At 37.2% G+C, this 20,927-nt stretch overlaps 1 protein-coding gene across 2 annotated transcripts in view; it reads left to right on the top strand.

Moving 5' to 3' along the window:
* Positions 1-15,116, top strand: part of LRIG3 (leucine rich repeats and immunoglobulin like domains 3) — a 46,106-nt gene extending 30,990 nt beyond the window's left edge. Inside the window, exons 10-19 of one of the 2 annotated variants that reach the window (XM_081059714.1) lie at positions 733-804; positions 3,225-3,296; positions 3,816-3,979; positions 6,026-6,346; positions 7,489-7,770; positions 8,700-9,152; positions 9,939-10,097; positions 11,672-11,815; positions 11,911-12,186; positions 13,390-15,116. In XM_081059714.1, the coding sequence (XP_080915840.1) occupies positions 733-804; positions 3,225-3,296; positions 3,816-3,979; positions 6,026-6,346; positions 7,489-7,770; positions 8,700-9,152; positions 9,939-10,097; positions 11,672-11,815; positions 11,911-12,186; positions 13,390-13,634 (2,188 nt within the window). In that variant the 3' untranslated portion in view covers positions 13,635-15,116. The remainder of the gene's footprint in view (positions 1-732; positions 805-3,224; positions 3,297-3,815; positions 3,980-6,025; positions 6,347-7,488; positions 7,771-8,699; positions 9,153-9,938; positions 10,098-11,671; positions 11,816-11,910; positions 12,187-13,389) is intronic. The other variant, XM_081059715.1, reaches the window with a different exon arrangement.
* The last annotated feature ends 5,811 nt before the right edge of the window (positions 15,117-20,927 follow it).

The raw sequence follows: 20,927 nt of genomic DNA, 5'->3' as shown, positions 1-20,927 counted from the left end.
GTGTTAATTTGCTTTTCTTCCTTGAGCGTGAGGGTTTTATTCAACACTTTGGTTTGTGTCATTTATTTTCATAGTGAGATAAGAATATTACATTGTTTTGAGTGCTTAGACCCTTAAGATCATCATTGTGTAAAAGTTTCAGCATTTTGAGATTTTCAGTGTTGTATTCTACTCACAGGGATTTTTAAATGACGTGACCCAATATTTGCTGATACCACTACACTAGGTTTCAAGCAATATAGGATAAAAACATGGTTATATTAAGCCAGAAAGTAGCCTTGCAGATTCCCAGATCCTGTATTTTAAGCCCGTGGTGCTCATATTGAGTTCCATATTGTCCTGAATTTGTGTGGATGACAAAGGTATCCATGGAGAGGGAGGTTAAAGAGAAAGTCTCTACTATTATCGGCTTTATTCATTAGTGTGCTGAGAAATTTACTTGGAATAAAGTTTCTACTTGTTCCTAAAAAGACTCTGAAAATCACTGCTTTAATTTAACCATCAGGGTAACTTACAGAATACCTGTTTTTGCTGGGTTCTCTATTGAATGCTGTGAAAACCACGCTGAACTATGTTACTGAAATAGACGTCGTCGATGTTTTTATAGGATATATTGTTTAATTGAAGAAAATAGAAGTAGTCACAAATTATTTCAAAATTAATTCTTTTCATGAGAATTCCACCCCAAAATGGACTTCATTAACTGTTCCAATGTATATTTTTTCCCTCCAGAATCCTGCAGGGAAACCGGATTCGATCTATTACCAAAAAAGCCTTCACTGGTTTGGATGCATTAGAACATCTGTGAGTAGCTGGAATTTAGTTACCCTCAAGATAGTGTGACATGGTTATCTACCTATGTGTCATGAAAGAGAAAACAAACTAGAATGTAATTTTGTTGGCATCCTCTCAGAACCATAAAGTGTATTTACACATCTGTGTACCCTCTGTCTGTCATCTATCTATCTATCTCTTTCTCTACATATCTATCTGGAAGTATACAGATTCATATTTTCCTTTGCATTTAAGGACAGTACTGCATATATCATTATTACTGGGTTATATTTTAGTTATTTTTCTCTGATAGTGATTTTTTTAAGCTACCATTTATTGTGCACCCACAACATGTCAGGCATGATGCCAGGGGTTTATACATAGTCTCATTTAATCCTCATGAGAAAACTACTCACTAGCTATTATTATCTTTATTTGTAAGTTAAAAAGTGGAGGTTCTGAGGGTTTATTGATTCTGTTAGACAGTTTAAAAGGGGAGTTGGATTTTGGAGATCAAAAAAAGACAGTTCCCATAGTCCTTAAGAGTGACATTAGGAAGGTAATAACTCTGTTTTGAGAATTTTTGTTAGTTTGTTTTTGCTGTTTTTTAATTACAAAACGTACAACCTGTTTTCCCCCCTCTATTGTTCTTGTTCTCTTTTGCTACTACCGTGTTTCCCAAAAAATAAGACCTAGCTGGACCATCAGCTCTAATGCGTCTTTTGGAGCAAAAATTAATATAAGAAACGGTCTTATTTTATTATATTTTATTATACGACTGGGTCTTATGTACCATAATATAATGTTAGAATGGTCTTACATTAATTTTTGCTCCAAAAGACGCATTAGAGCTGATGGTCCAGCTAGGTCTTATTTTCAGGGAAACACGGTAACACATCAGTTAGCAACTGGCAGAATCAGCACTCAAACCAGGGCTGCCTGTACTTTTAGTGTCCCAGCATTACACGAGCTCTTGTCTTCACAGTTTGCCACCCCTTCCCGCCCCCATCAGTCACTCCTGGCACACATTTTTGAAATGACATTTAGGGGCTAAAACATTTTCAAAGTTAGGAAGCACAAACTAGGCAACCATGATAGGAGTCAAAACCTACATGAGCACCGAACCATCCAGCTGCTTATAACTATGGGTATATGTTTTATACTGATAGTAAAAGTGCAAAGTAGTATAAAATATGTCCATTCCGACTATAAGGAATGCTTATAGCCAGAAGTTTTAGTATCTATTAACTTGGACAAAAGAAGTTATAGTTGAAAGTGCACATTTGGTTTGTACCCTCGTTTGTGTTGTGTATTGAGAGTGAATAGTTCACTGTTATCTGTGGACAACCTTGCTGCCATCTCCAGACTTACCTGTTAGTTTGAGGGAGATTTGGATGGCTGGCCATTCTTACGGTGCAGCCGTTGTGGCAGAAGAATGCTGCAAAGCCGAATTTGGAAGGGCAGACCAGTATTGCTGGACTTACTGAAACAAGTTATTTTCAGATAGAAACTAGCCGAAAGGTTTTGTCATCTGACCCATTCCATTTCTGGGAAAGTGGAATTAGTGGATCAATGGGGTATTTATTAACCTCTGCTTCAGTTTTCTAAGCCTTCTTGACTCTCCCAGCCTCTTTCCTCTGCCCATGTTTGGTACCTTCATTCTATCTTCTGTGGCCACTTGTCTCATTCAAAATCCCTTTTGTATACTCTGACCCTTGTAAAGAAAAACAGAGTAGTAAGCATCCTGGAAAGGACTTCAAACTGCCTGGAAGTACTAGTTAAAAATACAATCAGCCCAGCATATTTGCTCATTGTATAAATGCCCTGCCTGAAGTGTTTGTTTTAAAAAGCAAGTACATCTTGTCTAAACACTTTACTGTCTTTACTGTAGTGATTGTGTGTGGCAGAATAGGCTACTGATGAAGAGCATAGATTTCGAAATTGAAAATAATGGGGTTCAAATCTTACCTGCCCCTGTCATGCTGAGCAAAGTAGTAATACCATCTTCTTTTGGGTCTCTGTGAGGAATAAATGTGATAATCTATGTGAATTGCTTAACACAGTCCATATCATAGAAAGTATTCTATACATGATAATTTTTTAAAAGCATAATTATGAGAAATTTTATTTGTGTATTTAAAAGTTACTAATGGTTAATTTAAATAATGAGAAATTCAGTAACATAATACAGCAGAATGACTTGAGACCTTATGAGTCAAATAACTTATATGTGGCAATGTTAAGAGAATCTCTCTCACCATAACACAACCAGCCTCTGGTACAAAAATCCTGTTCTTCAACCCAGGCCTCCTAATGGGTTCTTTTGGGGTCACCCCATTTATGCTTTCAGTACACAGAGTATTTGTTAGGTGAATGGAGTGGGCAGTGGGGGCCCCAGCTTTGCCTGAAGGCATGCAGTGACTGTAGTTATTTGATTTGATTGTTTTCAGAGACCTGAGTGACAACGCAATCATGTCATTACAAGGCAATGCATTTTCTCAAATGAAGAAACTTCAACAATTGTAAGCTTTTCTTTTCCTTCGAAGAGGTTTAAACAAAGCAGAGCTGGGAAAACCATCATGGGAATGTATCATCCTATAGTATGTCTCTCTAAAATGTGTCTGGCATAGTCTTCAGATTACTTAACTTGAATAACAGAAAGCAAAAAGAAAGCAAAACAAATGAAAAGAAAATATGTTCCTTGTGTTAAAAAGAGGAGTTTCCTTTTCTTTCTGTGATGAACTCGCCATTTAAATTTGTGGGACCTAATATATATTAACAGTGCCTAATCGTAGTAACAAGTTTTCAATAGTAAGGTTTTTTTGATACATCAGCACTTTCATCTCAGTAGGTCAGTAAGAACAAAAAATCATGCTAGTTACATTTCTTGCATTTTAAGATGGACTATAGGATATTTATTACATGGGGTGTATGTACTTGGTTTCCACATTCATTGCTTTGTTAATATTTACTTGAGTTTAGTTTACTTGTAGAAATCTGCATTTCATACAAAACAAATTGAATGTAATTACTCTCCTCAGGCATTTAAATACATCAAGCCTTTTGTGTGATTGCCAACTAAAATGGCTCCCACAGTGGGTGGCGGAAAACAACTTTCAGAGTTTTGTAAATGCCAGTTGTGCCCATCCTCAGCTGCTAAAAGGAAGAAGTATTTTTGCTGTGAGCCCAGATGGCTTTGTGTGTGGTGAGTCTAACTATTGCCCTTGCCTTTTATTCATTCTTTTTTTTTAATTCCCATTTGTCCAAATGATTGTTTTGAATAAATGCATGTTCTCTTTAAAAAGCTTTTTATTTCTGCTGAGATAGATGAAAATGGATCTATAGTTTGCTAATTATTTTAATTTTACAGATGAGAAAGAGTTTTCTACAATTTCGTCATCTTTGTTTTGTCATTAGGAGGGTTTGGTGGAAAGAAAATGACATTGGATCTTGGGGGAATTGAAGGATATAGTCTCAGCCTTTTACTTAAATTCCCTAAATCTCAGTCTCTCCATCTATGAGATGGGAACTCTGCTGTCTGCTATTCCCAACTCCTGGGCTTGTTGAGAGGCTCCCAGGAGCTCAGTGAAGAGACCCTGTGCAAATGCTATTTCTGTGGGTCAGAAAGAAAATTATTAACTCGTGATTTATAGGCTGCTAAAAATTTTACTATTGGTGGGTAAAGCATTACAAGTAATAGAAAGTTTGGATTTGTTGTAAATAAATTCAAGGTCTGTTGTTTTAACACCTAAGCATCTCAGCATTAGAAATCTGCTTAGCCAAGCGTCACATAGCTAGTTAGCAGATCTGAAGCAAAACCCAAGTTTTCACCTCCCTGGTACAGCTTGCTGCCTACTATACTATACTGTTGTTTACTACTCACTGCTCTGCAGACCTTTGTAAAAATAAATGCGTGTATAGAACATGAAATCAAAATTTGCTTAAATTTTAGGATGTGCATTAAGATATTACAGAACCTAATTTTACACTTTAAAAAAATTATTTTAAACTGCTTTGCCTACAGTTGTTTAGTTAAGTACAAGAAAAAATGTTTGTTTTTTTTTTTAGGTTGCAGCATTAAACAGTGCCAACTATTTCTAGAAATAAAACATCTGATGTAGCTTTTGGATCTAAATAAGCCTTTGGCATTCATCTGTAAGGGCCTGAGCTATTCCTTTCCCATGGTCCTTATTTCAGTTCTCTGGTCCCAAGATATGAACTCTTTATTACTTTGAGCCATACGTACAGTATCCATAATATTTTATTCCCTCCATTGTGAATCTGAACTTTGATTTACCAGATGAAAATTTTAGGATAGTCATACAAAAGAAGAAACTCGCTTGATTACAACATGTAGGCATGACATTGGAAATTAGCAGCATTGGAGTTATCAGAACATCACACACACACACACACACACAAACACACACACACGTGTTATTTTTTTTCAGAGCATTCAAGTAATACATTTTAGTAGATCTAAGATGTTTCCTTCTAGGTTTAGACCATCTCTGAGAAACTAAAGTTCAAAAAGGTAACTTTTCCAAAAAGTAACAGTGAACTAAAAATAAATGTTTGGAATGAAAGAGTTGCTTAGCTCTAATTATAATGTAGCTGACAGTGAGCGGTCTGATTGTCCACGCTAAGCTCCAGGCTGAAGCCAGGCTCTCACAGTGAGTTGGGAGGTGCTTTTCCCTTCACTACAAGACTATTTTTTCTACTCTACATACAAATTACTGCTCTTAATAATGGATTCTGTTTTTGGTAAATGGTGTGTTAATGGCTGTCTTTATTGATATTGGTTATCATTGTTGATGTTTGATTTTCTTTTTTTTTTTTTAATTTTGCTGTTCCTTATAGGTGGAGAACATGGGGAGAATTGCACTTCCTGATAGTAGCATTTAAAGATGGCCCATGAGCCTAGAAGTTTCTAAACTGATTTCTTTTCTTGTATTTATATTTAAAAAAGCACAAGCGGCAGGGGATAAACTGTATTCCAAAATAACAGTCTCCTCTCAGTTAATGATTGATAAATAGGTCTCAGACTCTATTTACAATGAATGAAGTCCTTTATAAACACTCTTCCAGGCTATCATTTCAACACTGAGGCTGCTGGTCCATCTGTGAAACATACACAAAGGGTAAAACCTAAGCCACTGTTTGTTTTGAGTTTCTTGGTGTTCAAATCTGAGTAGTGTTTGGACTCTCAAGCCTTAAAATTGTTTTGTTTCCTCCTCTCCATTTTGAACAGATGATTTTCCTAAACCCCAGATCACGGTTCAGCCAGAAACACAATCAGCAATAAAAGGTTCCAATTTGAGCTTTATCTGCTCGGCTGCCAGCAGCAGTGATTCCCCAATGACTTTTGCTTGGAAAAAAGACAATGAACTACTGCATGATGCTGAAATGGAAAATTATGCACACCTCCGGGCCCAAGGAGGCGAGGTGATGGAGTACACCACCATTCTTCGGCTACGCAATGTGGAATTTACCAGCGAAGGGAAATATCAGTGTGTCATCTCCAATCACTTTGGTTCTTCCTACTCTGTCAAAGCCAAGCTTACAGTAAATAGTATGTGATCTGACTTTTCCTTTTACATTTAAAGACACCTTTTAGAAGCAGAAAGTACCTGGTTTCCTCTTTGTCTTATTCCTACTCCTGTCCTCTGCTCTTACAGTTTTCCAGCTAACCCTTTCTTTCCCTACCCCTCACTCCACAAAATGAAGATTCTTGGTTATTTGTATCTAAGCAAGCAATTTTTGTGTTACAGGCCCCATATGTGTAGTATGGTGGGTAACCCACAGATGAAACACACGTTTTTGCTCTTTGGGAGTTCACAATGTATTAATTTGATGTGAGGCGCCGAGAAGTACAATGTTAAAGTGCACTGTCTTTAACTCAGAGATCTGGGTTTGAATCCTACCACTTCTGCTTACAACTGTGTGACTCTGAGCAAGTTACTTAACATCTCTGTGCCTCCATTTCTACATTTGTCAATTAAAGATAATTGTATCTACCTTATAGAGGTATGGTAATCATTAAACAAAATTTAAAGAATGCCTGGAAACCAGTAAGTGCTCAGTACATGCAGTAAGTGTTAGCTGCTGTTAATAAAAGTATATCATCGTTTGCTTTGTGAGGCAGGTATACAGTTTTATAGTAGGATCCTTGCTACTTTATCATTTAACTGTTTGTATCTTCCATGGCAGAAGATTTTGTATATGATTCATTAATGCATTCAACAAATAATTGCAGAGGCCTGACACAAAAAAATAATTTTGAGTTTAAATTGTAGGACAGAAACCCATGTCTAAAGTCACAGGATGTTAGAGCCAAGAGGGACTTAAAAAAAAAACAAATGGAATTGTCAGAGTTCAAAGAGATGAGCTGATTTGCCCAAGATCTCAGATAATTACTGAGGAAACGAAAAAGTAACTAGAAAATAGCAGAAAGACCTTCAGTCTGAAGGTCAGGTGACTTGTGTTTCATCTTGATTCCATCATTTCTACCTGAGTAACCTTAGGAGAGTCATTTAACCTTTCCATCTCAACTTCAGGTCCCTTGTCTGATATGGAAATAACCTCTGCCCTACTTATGTCCGGGACATTTGTAAGTGACCAAAAAAAAAAGGTACCAAAAACAAAAAGAGAAGAATGAAATTGAATCTGTAAAACTCTATAACACTAATGCCCACATTATTTTTTTTATTTCAGTGCTCCCTTCTTTCACCAAGACTCCTATGGACCTTACCATCCGTGCCGGGGCCATGGCACGCTTGGAGTGTGCTGCCCTGGGACACCCGGCCCCACAGATAGCCTGGCAAAAGGATGGGGGCACAGACTTCCCTGCTGCGAGGGAGAGACGCATGCATGTTATGCCTGAGGATGACGTGTTCTTTATTGTGGATGTGAAGATAGAGGACGTCGGGGTGTATAGCTGCACAGCTCAAAACAGTGCAGGAAGCATTTCTGCAAATGCAACTCTGACTGTCCTAGGTAAGTGGGTATTTTCAGATTCTGTGATATAAATTAGTCTTAGTGATACTAGCTTCCCCAACAGCCCTAAGTGTCAGAAGTGTCAGAAGTTGTGAGAGTAAGAGGTAAGCCACAGGACACTGCCCTTTCCTGGAGAGAACAAATGGCTTCTCATTCGCTTTGAAGTCAGGAGTGCATTACATCTTCAAGTGTTTGGCTAGTGAGATGAATCTGCTCCCTCTCTTGTGAGGACAGGGGAAATGCTTTCCCTTTCTTGTAGGGATCACCCTCATCCCTTTTCCCCATCATGCGTTCTCCACCAGTATCTTAACACTATAAAGAATATATGAGAAAATAGACATGAACAAATTAGGAAGGACCTACTCTTTTCTCAGCTCTGAAATCAGTTTTTTTTTTATGTTTTACCTAAACAAATGCTTTTTAAAATGTGAACAGGTTAATCACATGTGTATCTTTAAAGGAGTTGAAGTAACCTATTAATACCAGTTAATAACAGTTAATAAAAGTAAATTATTCTCAGAATCTTAATATAGGCCTGGAAAGTTTCTCTTTAAAAATATAAATTGTTGTGAATTTTTTAATGCACTCTAGTTTTTGAAATTATTTTTATACATTTTCTGTTTCTGAAAAATGTCTCAAATGTTTTGCTTTGCCCCACTTTCATCATTCCCCAATCTTGAGAGAGAGAGAGAGAGAGAGAAAGAGAGAGATTGAGGTAAAAAATGGTAAATATTATCCTATCTTTAAATGGCAGCTGAATAATGAAATGAAATCCCAAATGTTGTGTATGTGTAGGCTCTTAAAGAAGCATGCATTTGAAGTTGTGGGAGAATAACATTTTAGCTTCCAGTTTTAATAAATTCAAGTGTTTGGTTTTATGCAAAACCTAACTGCATTTAAGAGAGAAAAAACATAACGTGTCATTTCAGAAACGCCATCATTTTTGCGGCCCCTATTAGACCGAACTGTAACCAAGGGAGAAACGGCCGTCCTGCAGTGCATCGCCGGAGGAAGTCCTCCTCCCAAATTGAACTGGACCAAGGATGACAGCCCTTTGGTGGTCACTGAAAGGCACTTTTTTGCAGCAGGCAATCAGCTGCTGATCATTGTGGACTCGGATGTCAGTGATGCTGGGAAATACACGTGTGAAATGTCTAACACCCTGGGCACTGAGCGAGGCCATGTGCGCCTCAGTGTGATCCCCACTCCGACCTGCGACTCCCCTCAGATGACCGCCTCATCGTTAGATGATGACGGGTGGGCCACCGTGGGCGTTGTGATCATAGCGGTGGTTTGCTGTGTGGTAGGCACGTCGCTCGTGTGGGTGGTCATCATATACCACACCAGGCGGAGGAACGAAGATTGCAGTATTACCAACACAGGTGTGTAAACAGAAGCTTGGCACAGGCTGCAGCAGTCGTGTGTGTATGTGATCCTGCGGTAATTTTCTTCTAGAATGTGTGTCTCGCAGACTGAGGCCATGTCAGAAGGGTGACTCATTTGTCTCAAGCTGCAGAAATACGGTTAGCTAAAAATAACACCCGGGCCCAAAATAAAGCTGATACTGAAAGAGGACTACTTTTTTGTTAAAAGCTCATCAGAATATCCTGTTGGCTGTGAGATATAGTGAAAAGCATCGAGTTAAATAGTCTGGCTCCTTCACAAGATGGTAATGGAGAACTAGGAATAGCCCTTCAGGTCTGAGGTGTATACTCTGCTGCAGTTTTTGTTTTGTCTTGTGTGCTTATGTGCATATGTGTGCGCAGGCATCCAGGTAGGATCCTGGTCATTAGTGGGAGAGGGGCTGTGGCTTGACTAATATGCGCAAACTCTTATATTGATGGGTAATGTTAAGTCAGGAATATGGCAGAAATCAAGCTTGATTCAAGAGTGTAGATACTATCTGTGGAAATTCCTAAATCTTTGTCTTCTTAAACGTTGGTTATTTTTTAAATTTGGGAGGGGCATCCCACAGGCAATAAAGTAGAAAATCAGTTCATGCTCTCCAGAGCAGCCTTACCCGGGTACTGCAACAATCAAGATGGTTTTGCAGGAGTAGATTTATTTGAGTTTTACAGAAACCAAAACAGTATATACTGTTCATCAGGGGAACCCATGGGACACTTACAGTTATTCTTGGTTAATAGAATGCTGTTGTTTGATTGTAGATGAGACCAACTTGCCGGCAGATATCCCTAGTTATTTGTCATCTCAGGGAACATTAGCTGACAGACAGGATGGCTACGTCTCCTCGGAAAGTGGAAGCCACCACCAGTTCGTCACTTCTTCAGGGGGTGGATTTTTCTTACCACAACATGACAGCAATGGTGAGTGTTTAAAATTAACGTGGGCTGTCATTGTTTTGAAATAATCTGATGGAAGGCTCAAATATAATACTAATTTTCACTAGAAATTGATCTTCGAGTTAAGATCACTAACGAAGCTAAAATTAAATAAGTTCTCTCAAATACTAGAAAAATCTTTGTTTCTGACCATAAAAGAGACAAATAGGTCAAGTAAAATTTAATTCCTGAATGCAGTATAATATTTCCTTTACATCGTAAATATTCTTTGGCCCTGAATGTGCCCTTTACTTAAATGACATTGACTGGTTTCACGTATGGACTTAAAAGTCGAAAGTTTAAAAATAATTTTATTAGAGAAATCTAATTCTGACTCTTGCGTTAAGAACTGTGTCGTTTTAAGAAGAATAACTGAGGTGCATAACTAAGAACACAGAGTTGGTTCGAAGCCCACTTCTGACGCTCCCCATAGAACTTCCCTAGTAGATTGTTGTGAAAATTAAATAAAATCATAATGGAAAACTACATGGTGCTTGGCACATATGAAGAGCTCATCAAGTAGAAGCTATTGAAGCTATTTTCAAACATGGTATCATCTTTTCCCACATGCGTTTATTGAGTATCTGCTCTGTGGTGGACTCCGTAGTTGGGAGGGAAGAATATTTGTTTTCAATTTCACAGTTTAGTCAGTGATGAGACAAAAAAATAAATTAGTAATTGTGAAGTACTTGGCCAAGGTGGTGATAGGAGGGGTAGAGATGGAACAGAAGATTTGAGCATAAAAGTGGATGTTGTGGTTAGACTCATTTGGTTGCAAAGAGCAGAGGCCCACTCTCATTCAAATGTAACAGGTTTACTGAAAAGATGTTCACAAAAGGCTCAAGGGGCAGAACTGGAGCATAATAGTGGGTGTTGGGGCTGGAGGTTGGTCTGCTCTCAGCAAGCCGCCAGCATTACTCAGTCACATTCTGCACGTTTGCTTTTTTCTAAGACCACCATCCACCCTCTGCCTGTCCAGTTCCTGCTTCCCAGGCACATGGCTCATCATGGCATCCCTAACCCTCACCGTATCTCTTGTCCTTCAACTGTTGTGTCCACTACTAACTGTCATATCGTTTCTGGATTGTTGAGCTCAGATACTCACAATAGGATTTTTTTTTTTTCTGACTGAGCCCATCTTTGATCTGGGCATTAAGAGGTCATTTGTTAAGTGCCAATCTGTGGTCCTGGTCATCTGTGACTTTGCAGAGGAAGATGCTGATGGCATCATGTGCTTCAGGGCACGGCTGCTTAGGCTGCAGTGTGCATACACAGGTCAGTTTCTCTTGGAAACAAGCTGGGGCCAGCAACCAAGTTACACATCCAGTACAACGGTCCTCTTTTAGTATAATAAGATGTCACACGTTTGCTCAATTATTAATCCAGAGGCTTCAGTGCCTTTTTTAAAAACCCTACATTGCTGCAGGTTGTTTTTTTCCTTTGTGTGGTACTGTCTCCAAAATTTCCATCTATAAGCACGGCAAATGCCAAAAGTGGAGAGAATGTTGAATGGTAATTGAATAAAATTGGTTCGGTGATGTAAGATATCTGTTTTAAAGGGACATGCCATGTTGACAACAGCAGTGAAGCTGACGTGGAAGCTGCCACAGATCCATTCCTTTGTCCCTTTTTGGGACCCTCAGGCCCTGTGTATTTGAAGGGAAATGTATATGGCTCGGATCCTTTTGAAGCCTATCATACAGGTAAGTGTTTTTCTTAGATCTGAGTTCTGTTTCCTGAGAGACTTCTAGAAGTGCTAACTCTTATCTCCTTCTGATATTGTCTCAAAATTAAAAAGGATGTGGTCCTGACCCAAGAACAGCTTTAATGGACCACTGTGAGGCCAGTTACACAAAGAAAAATGAGTGCTACCCATGTGTTCATCCTTCAGAAGAACCCTGCGAACAGAGTGTCAGTGACATAGGATGGCCTTCACACACGAGGAAGTTAATCAACTCTACTTATGCTCAAAATGAAGGGCCGGGAATGAAAAATGTGTGTACAGACAAGTCCTCTCTAGATTTTAGTGCAAGTTCAGAGCCAGCATCAGTTACTTCGAGTAATTCGTTCATGGGTAAGTTTATTAAATTATGAGCTCTCTTGACGCAGGACTCATTCCACATTACATGTCAGAGAGCAGTGAGAGCTTTGAATGCCAAACTGGTGAAAAATGTTTTTTAATTATGCTGTGATGACATTCTGTTAGTATACATGTTTCTAAAAGCGGAGTCCGACATGGGGGATTTTCCTTGATTATTATGTGTCTAATCCACAGCTAAGCCCTAGAAGCTTTTGGGCTAACACTGTGTGTGGCATCATCTAGAACACAAGAGTTTCAGGAGTGACTTAGGAGCTTAATTTGTCAGCCATGTGGAAAAAGTGGTTTTGGGCTACAACAGCCTTTGGGGTGGAGTTGTGTGCACTGCACGGTTGTGGTTTGGTATGTCTGGTGGCTGACAGCGGAACCCACAGCCGAAGGGAGGACGGCGTCCTACCTGGCAACAACTGCTCGTCAGCCAAGCTGTACTACCTTTGGCGAAGGAGACCCTCGCTGGTTACGGTAGACACTGGCTGGCACCAAGATTCGTGTGTGGATTCTTTTAGTCTAGTGCATGGGAGCAGTGGGATGGAAGAACTGAGATCATCTTTTCACTGAATGGAGATAGGGGAACATAAACCACAACTTGTCTTGTTTTTTAAAAAGTAGAATTTTAAAATATTTTACCCAGCTATTAAGAAATGTTATGTTTTGTCACAGGATAATTACCTATATTCCTTTTTGAAAAAATGAAAATAATATCTTTTATACAACTGAGGCAAGAATTTGAGTTAACTGAATAATGTTTTCCTCCCAAAAACGAAAGGGCGTGACATAAGGATTGTTTTGACAGAAACTGCTTTATTCAGGCACAGTTTATTTGTACGTTACTGTCTAAATGCCCTTCATGGAGATTGTGGGCTCTCAAGTCCTAAAGCTGGGTTTTGGGAGAACTTATATCGGGAACTTCATCGCTCAATGGTTAATATCACTGTAAGTCATGAGAAGTAACCAAGAATGGATGCATGTAGATAAGAGGGGGGTAAATATATCCTCAGCTCCACTCTGGAAGTTCTCTCTCAGTAACACAGATACACACACTCCAGGACCATAATGTGGACTTGACTTGTAGGAAATGCTTATTCATGTTCAAGGGTAAGGTGCTCCATTTGAGATGCTTTTTGTTGGTTTAAATGCTAGCAAAAGGACCCATATATTCAAGGGGCTTTTTTCTTTCAGGAACATTTGGAAAGCCTCTGAGGAGACCTCACCTGGATGCCTTTTCAAGCTTTGGACAGCCATCAGATTGTCAGCCAAGAGCCTTTCACTTGAAAGCTCATTCTTCCCCAGACTTGGACTCTGAGTCAGAGGAAGATGGGAAAGAACGGACAGGTTTTCAGCAAGGAAATCACACATGTACCTACAAACAGACCTTAGAAAACCACAGGACTCCAAATTTTCAGTCTTATGACTTGGACACATAGACTGAATAGGACCAAAGAGTTCTAACATGCTACCTCAAGTGGACTTTTATTTAAAAGAGAGAGAATCTTATGTTTTTAAATGGAGCTATGAATTTTAAAAAGATAAAATGCCTTATTTATACAGACGGACCAAAATTACAAAAAGTTATAAAAATTCTATACTGGGAGTAACGTTCATATAAGAATTCCTTTTTTAACTATTTTATAACTGTTTTATGCAAAAAATATCTTATGTAAATTAATGGTATAAATCCATGACTATTTTATGTATTTTTATAATGCCAGATTTCTTTTTATTGAAAATAAGTACTAAAGCATTTTAAATAATATCTGTCGTGTACTGTTTTTGAATAGAGTTCACTTCATTTTATTTTGCACATTACATTTAATAAAATGTGTCATTTTGATCCCAAGCCACACCTATACAATAACACTTTTATTGTTTTCAACACATTGTAGACTTATTTTGTATTATACACAGCACATTGATAGAAATTAAATTGATAGAAATTATACACAGCACATTAAAATATGAGCAAAAAATGACCATTCTGCCTACCTACCATGGTTGTTGTAATACAGACTCAGATTAATGTATCTGAAAGCACATACCATGTTTCCCCGAAAATAAGACTTAGCCAGGCCATCACCTCAAATATGTCTTTTGGAGCAAAAATTTATATAAGACTCGGTATTATATATATTATGTTATGTTATGTTATGTTATGTTATGTTATTTTATGTTATATTCATTATATTATATTACATTGTATTACATTGTTTTATATTATATGTTATATTTATTGTAAAGACTCGGTCTTATAGGAAAATAAGACCGGATCTTATATTAATTTTTGCTCCAAAGGACTCATTATAGCTGATGATCTGGTTAGGTCTTATTTTTGGGGAAACAAGGTAGTAAATGAGAAGGAGCTACAAAGATTTGAGGTACATTAATTTATTTCTAACTTTACAAAATAAAGATTTGTTGTAGTCTGGTATAATGTATAGTACAATCACCACTGCTTACGTTACTGTCCAAGCTATGTTTCCTTAATTATAGTAATGCCTTATGTAGTCTAATACCTTGTGCTTTTCCAAATAGTTTCACATTCACCATCCCTTTAATTATAATGAGATGAATAGCTTATTGCACATTTCTGTAGTTAAAACGGCTATAGCAGAGGTAGATTTTCATCCGTTGTTCCAGGTTATAATGGGATGCTGGTAGAACTGTTTGCTGTTTTTACTGATTTCCGGCTGGATAAGCATTTCTTATAGAAAGGGTACTTCTAAGCTATTCTGCAATATTATCAAGAATTAAAATATTTTTCTAATTTGTTCATCACAGATCTACTTAAAAATTCAGTATCAATCTGTTACTTAAGCAACACTTTAAAATACTTGTTTTAAATAGTAGTTAGGTGAAAATGTAATTACTTGACTGGCATATGGATGCAAAAAATGAATATAGTCATTTTCAAAATTAAGTGACATAGTTTGAAGTAATTGAATGAAACAAACTAATAATTGAGATGAAACTGGATTTTTTTGTTTTGTTAGTAAATCCTTGTTCACATTTGTAGTTGAAAGAAAAACTCTTGCCCAAGGTAAATTGGCATGGAAGGAGTTTAATATAGCACATTAAGCTTTAAAATCTAATCTGTTGAAGGCGTAAATTTATGTCATTGTCAGTTCTTTGAACGAAATTGAAAGCAGCTATTAGAAAAACAGATTCTTCTCAGAGAATATGTTGGGGTAAAGTTTTCCTGCTTAGTGAGTTTGGAGCTTTGTTGTTTGTGAGCCAGAAGCCTGGAAGCCAGATTGCAGTAAGATTTTCCTCCTTTAATTTAGACACCAGAGTTCACGACAGGAAGTTGATTCTTCCTTGTACCATCGGTGACTAAGTGCAGAGAAGTGATTTCGTATGCTTTGCCTTTATCATATTGCCAGATTTTCAAATCTTATTGTTAATTTGCCTTCATTATTGCCAGATGTGATGTCAGCACCACTAGGGGCCTATTCAATAATTATGAACTTCTTTTAAAGGATTTAATTTTTTCAGGCTCAAGCACAAAGGTTTAAATCATTAACGCCTGAAATTCAAAACTTACATTCACTCTACAGCAATACGATTTTTTTCTCTTACTCTGCTTGTGTGCTGGAATTTATGGATTGCGTATAATCTTAGCGGTAGAGAAACAGAAGGAGCTCAATTTCTCTCTGACATTTGCAGGAAAAGAATATATATAATTTTGAGACTCCATATTGAATTAACAAAATGAATCTAGTAGGTATTGAGATATTCTAAAATACCATAGACTTAAGAAAAAAACAAAAGTAAATGAATGTCAAAACACTTGGCCTATTTATAAGGAAGAATGCTTAATTTTTCAGTTTAATCTTTCTGTGCTTTCTGATTCAAGACCAATTCTTGTACAACATATCCTAATAGATGTTCATACAACTTTGTGTTGTTTTTTTCACACTAAAGATAAGATAGTTGCCGTGTATAATCTTACCTGTTATTTTAAGATATTGGGGAATTATTCCTTAATTGTGGCAGGCAACATTTTATAAAAATTAAATAATCTATGGAACATTCACAAATTACTTTCGCAGTGTTCCTACAGAATGAAATCAAGTTATTTCTCCCAGAATAAAGCCAATGGCACTATTTTAAAAAACTTGATAGAAACAAGGAAAAGTGACTTGGTCTTAGTACACACTTGAGGGGTTTTAGTCCTTTTGATTCAATGTGATAGGAAGTAATTTACAGCCAATGTTACAATAGATGTGCTAGGCTGGTATTCAAAGAGAATGAGAACCAAATGTCATTGCAAAATGCCTGCTCTGTCCCTCCCACTCTTGGAATTGGACATGTGTAATAGTATAACTTAGAAATCACTATTTTTTAAGACAGCATTCTATTAACACATTGAGTAACACAATGTCCTGCCAAAAAAACTATTAGAGTCTTCAAAGAGGCAGTTTCTTCACAAATTGAATAATTTCAATATTCTAAAAAGATCCCGTTACCAGAACTTATCTTTTCCATGAGGCATTTTAAACTAATGTATAATAAGAGAGTACTGAAACAGTCTTGAGAGTTTTCAGATTTGACCTAAAATGTCACAGAGGTATTTTAGTTGGTATTTCAACAGAGAAGCAGAGAAGGGTGTTTGCCCATATGTATTTACTGAATATACACTGAATTGTCCCAATATTTGGGGACAATTTTTTTTTAGGGGGGGAAATTCTTTTTGTTTGTTTGAGACATCTGAAAGTGGTGGAGTGTCTTTTTAAAAGTATTTGATTTTACTTGAGGCATATTATCAAGTTGAAACATACATGAAAGTTTAGATTATAGATTGAAATGTATACAGTTGCTCAAATACATTGTCACTATTGCAAAAATTGCAAGTTTGTTTCCCATCCTTAAATCTATTTGCTGTCAAGGATCTGAATTCTATATCCTGGTATATGATGATTGCTATCCAAGAACACGAGGAATTATGACCAATATTCACATGTGGCTTTTTATTAGAATTACATTTCTTAATTAAAGAATTTTTAAGAATACATTTTAAAGAATAAGGAAAAGTAATACATAAATGTTACAATTTTACTCAGATTTCTACAATTATTTCCTCTTCATATATCTTTGTTGAGTTTCATGGTTGATTTTGGCTTTTAATTCAAGCCTAACTTTTTTCTTAACTTTAAATGCAACACCCAATGCCTTCATGAAATTATTGTCATATATTTTGGTAGTTATTTTGATATTTCTACATATGGCTTTATTTTGACCTATCTACAGCTCAGAGTTAACACACTGTCAGTTATCAAACATTATTTATATACTTACTTATATATTTTGCATAGATGATGTGAAATTGAGTAAAATTGATCCTTGTCCTAATTATCAGTGGGATAGGAAACAAGTTCATAAATAAATACTTGCAATGCAATGTGTTAAATGCTATAGCTTATTAGGGCCCCTGTAAACGGCACTAATTTGTCTCTCATTCTAACGAAACTACCTAGTATAGAACTGATCACTCAGCACATCTTAGAAAAAGCTGATTATCTGGGTTTTTTCTACCTGCATCCCCAAACAATTCCAGTTCTGGTACTCCCTTTGTTGTTTAACCATCAGTAATCACTGTTGTTGATTTTGCACTTGAATTTTCTCAAAGCTGTTTATGCCTTTCTTTTTATCCTATTGCCACAGCCAGGTCCAGACCCTTATCTATCCCTTGCAGCAGTGTCTTGTCCTTTGTCTCTTACCCAACTCATTGTTTCACTATTACTGGAATATTTTTCTAAAATCTAATATCAAAATTGGTCGTTGTCCTGTTTAAAAACCTTCCATGGCTAAACTTGAAATCCTGGTTACAGCATGTAAGACCTTTCACACGTTGATCCTATCCTATCCTTCCAACCATGCCTCCTCCCCGGCCCCCCAATCCCAATTTCGACAGGACAGTACAGTAACCCATGACCACCCCCTATACACCTCTATGGCTTTATTTTGACATATGCACAGCTCAGAGTTGAAATTTGGTAACAACAAACTGTCAGTTGTCCTTGTGCATGATGTTTTCTCTTCTTTGATTCTGCAAACTTTTTTAATTTTTTTTTTTTTTTAATTGGGGAAGGGGAACAGGACTTCACTGGGGAACAGTGTGTACTTCCAGGACTTTTTTCCAAGTCAAGTTGTCCTTTCAATCGTAGTTGTGAAGGATGCAGTTCAGCTCCAGGTCCAGTTGCCTTTGTTAGTTGCAGAGGCACAGCCCACCATCACTTGCTGGAGTCCAACCGGCAACCTTGTGATTGAGAGCCCACTGGCCCATGTGGGAATGGAACCGGCAGATTTTGGCATTAGGAGACGGAGCTCCAACCAACTGAGCCACTGGGTCGGCCCCTGCAAACATTTTTTGAGTGACTACCGTGCTAGGTGCTGTCTTAGATACTTAGGCTCTAACACCATTAATATAGATATTCTTCCCTCAAGAAGCTCTTAAGCAAGTGACAAAATTATATTCCTGAGATGCTTTTTTTTTTCTCTCATCTGGCGAAATCCATATCTCTTTCAAAATCAAGCCTTTCCTTTTACCTCAATGTTTTCCCATAGAACTTCACATGAATTGTGAGGAAATCACAGGCAAACCAACTGGGATATCATTGTATGAGAAATACTAAAAACAGTCACCTGTACGTCAGTAAGACGTTTTCTAGGAAGAAATAAAGGAAGACAGATCTGTGGGGTGGTTTTTTTTGTTTATTTGTTGTTGTTGTTTTTTTTTTTTTTAAATCACCAGATGAGTTGGTCTAGCACTCAGCAGGAAAATCAACTCATGTTCAGTTTACTAAAGATGAACAGGTGACATCAACAGATTATTTTTTTCTTCCTGTAACAACTGCAGATATGGCTACCCAGCTGCTATACATATCTCAACACCCTGCAGTTAGGTATGTCTGTTACCATGGGACTTTTTCCCAGTGAAATGGGAACAGAGTTGTTAAGTGCACTTTCAGGCCTGATCCACAAAATCTCACACACCGTTTTCCTGCAGCTGTCTGATTAGAAAGCCATGGCCCAGAGCTACCCTTTCTTGAACTCACCTGTTGAAGACCTTGGGTCTCTGAATGACTGTATGGACTACGGTCTCCTACCAACCTGGAATATTTGCTCTGAAGTCTTACTGACATAAGTAGAAAAAAGAGCTTATTGCACTTGAACATTATTCTTTTGGGTGTGATTACAGCAGTTTGTCCTGCCCCAACTTGAAATAGTAATTTAATATGAAGAACTACCCAAGATGCTCATTGACTTTGTTCTTCATTAACTTATTATGCTTCCTTTCAAAAGTGAACAGTTTGGCGTCAATGATTAGCCCTAATGCTGATGCCAAAACCTAGTTCCACGGTTGTGACAGGTCATTAAGCCTCTGACCCTCCTATTTTTCTCACACTTCTCAAAAGCATAATTCCTCTAGACTTAGGAGATAGGAATTTGCTCAAATTCATTTGAAATTGCTTTTGCCAAGATCACCAATAGAGATCCCCAATACTCTTAACTTCTTATTAATGTATCCTTATTTGACTAGACTAACATGTTGTTGCACACTCCTTTCTATCTGAATCTCTGCATTCTTTTGGTTCTAATCATGTTTTGCTGATCATTTTTTCTTGGTCTCCTTCACTGATGCTTCTTCCAGGCCGACTCCCTAAAAAGCAACGTTGCTGAGGGCTTAACCTGATTGGAGTATCTAATGTCAATCTATTTTACACCAATTAATTTTTTATTTGCTTGGTGTATCTTTTCCAATCCTGTCATTTTCAATTCTTCTGTGCAATTTTTAAAGTATAATTTCACGTACCTGAGGTATCTAAAGCAATTTATTTGTAGAATGAGAAAGAATGGCGGTGACCAGGCCCTGGGAGGAGGAGGACAACAATTGTTGTTTAATGGGTATAGAGTTTTAGATTTATAAGATGAAAAAGTTCTAGAGATCAGTTTCACAACAATGTGAAGGCACTTAACACTATTGAGCTGTACATTTACAAATGGCAAATATGGGTTTGTTTTGTTTGGTGGGAGGGTGGCAAAAAGGTGAAGGGGAATAAGAGGTACAAACTTCCAGTTACAAGTCACCAGGATATAATGTACACCACAGGGAATAGAATCAAAATATCATAACAACTTTGTAGAGTAACACATGGTTACTAGAGCTATCGTGGTGATCACATCATAAGATGTACAAATGTAGAATCCTTATGTTGTATACCTGACACTAAATATATGTCAACTATAATTTTAAAAATTTAAAAATGGTAAAAATGGTAAATTGGGTTTGTTTTTTTTACCACAAGAAAAAGAAGTTTGTTATAATCAGAATTTACCGGAAAAATTTCCCAACATAGTAGAAGTTAATTTTTAAGAAAGTTTAAGCTTTCACCATTTGACATTGGTCATATATTTGGAATTATTTCTGCCACTTTATTTCGTTCTGCTTTCTATCCTTTTTCTTTGCTTCATTTGTTTTTCCCCTTTTCTGACTTCTTTTCGATTGCTGAAATTTTCTGTGTTCAACATTGCTTTTTGCTTGCTAATTTGGAACCTATTGTTAATATTGTTATTCTTTGGGAAGATACAGCTAAAATTTAAGCATGCATTTCTCTCTCTCTCTCTCTCTCTCTCTCTCTCTCTCTCTGTTTATTTTTTCTACAAAAGGTAAAGCTTCTCTGTCCTCTCAAACAAGATAATGACTTAGCCACCTTTATCCT

This window comes from Rhinolophus hipposideros, assembly GCF_964194185.1.
Source record: "Rhinolophus hipposideros genome assembly, chromosome: 9".
NCBI classification, from domain to species: domain Eukaryota; kingdom Metazoa; phylum Chordata; class Mammalia; order Chiroptera; family Rhinolophidae; genus Rhinolophus; species Rhinolophus hipposideros.
Note: the sequence above shows the minus strand (reverse complement) of the source record. Positions and strands in the feature narration are given on the sequence as shown.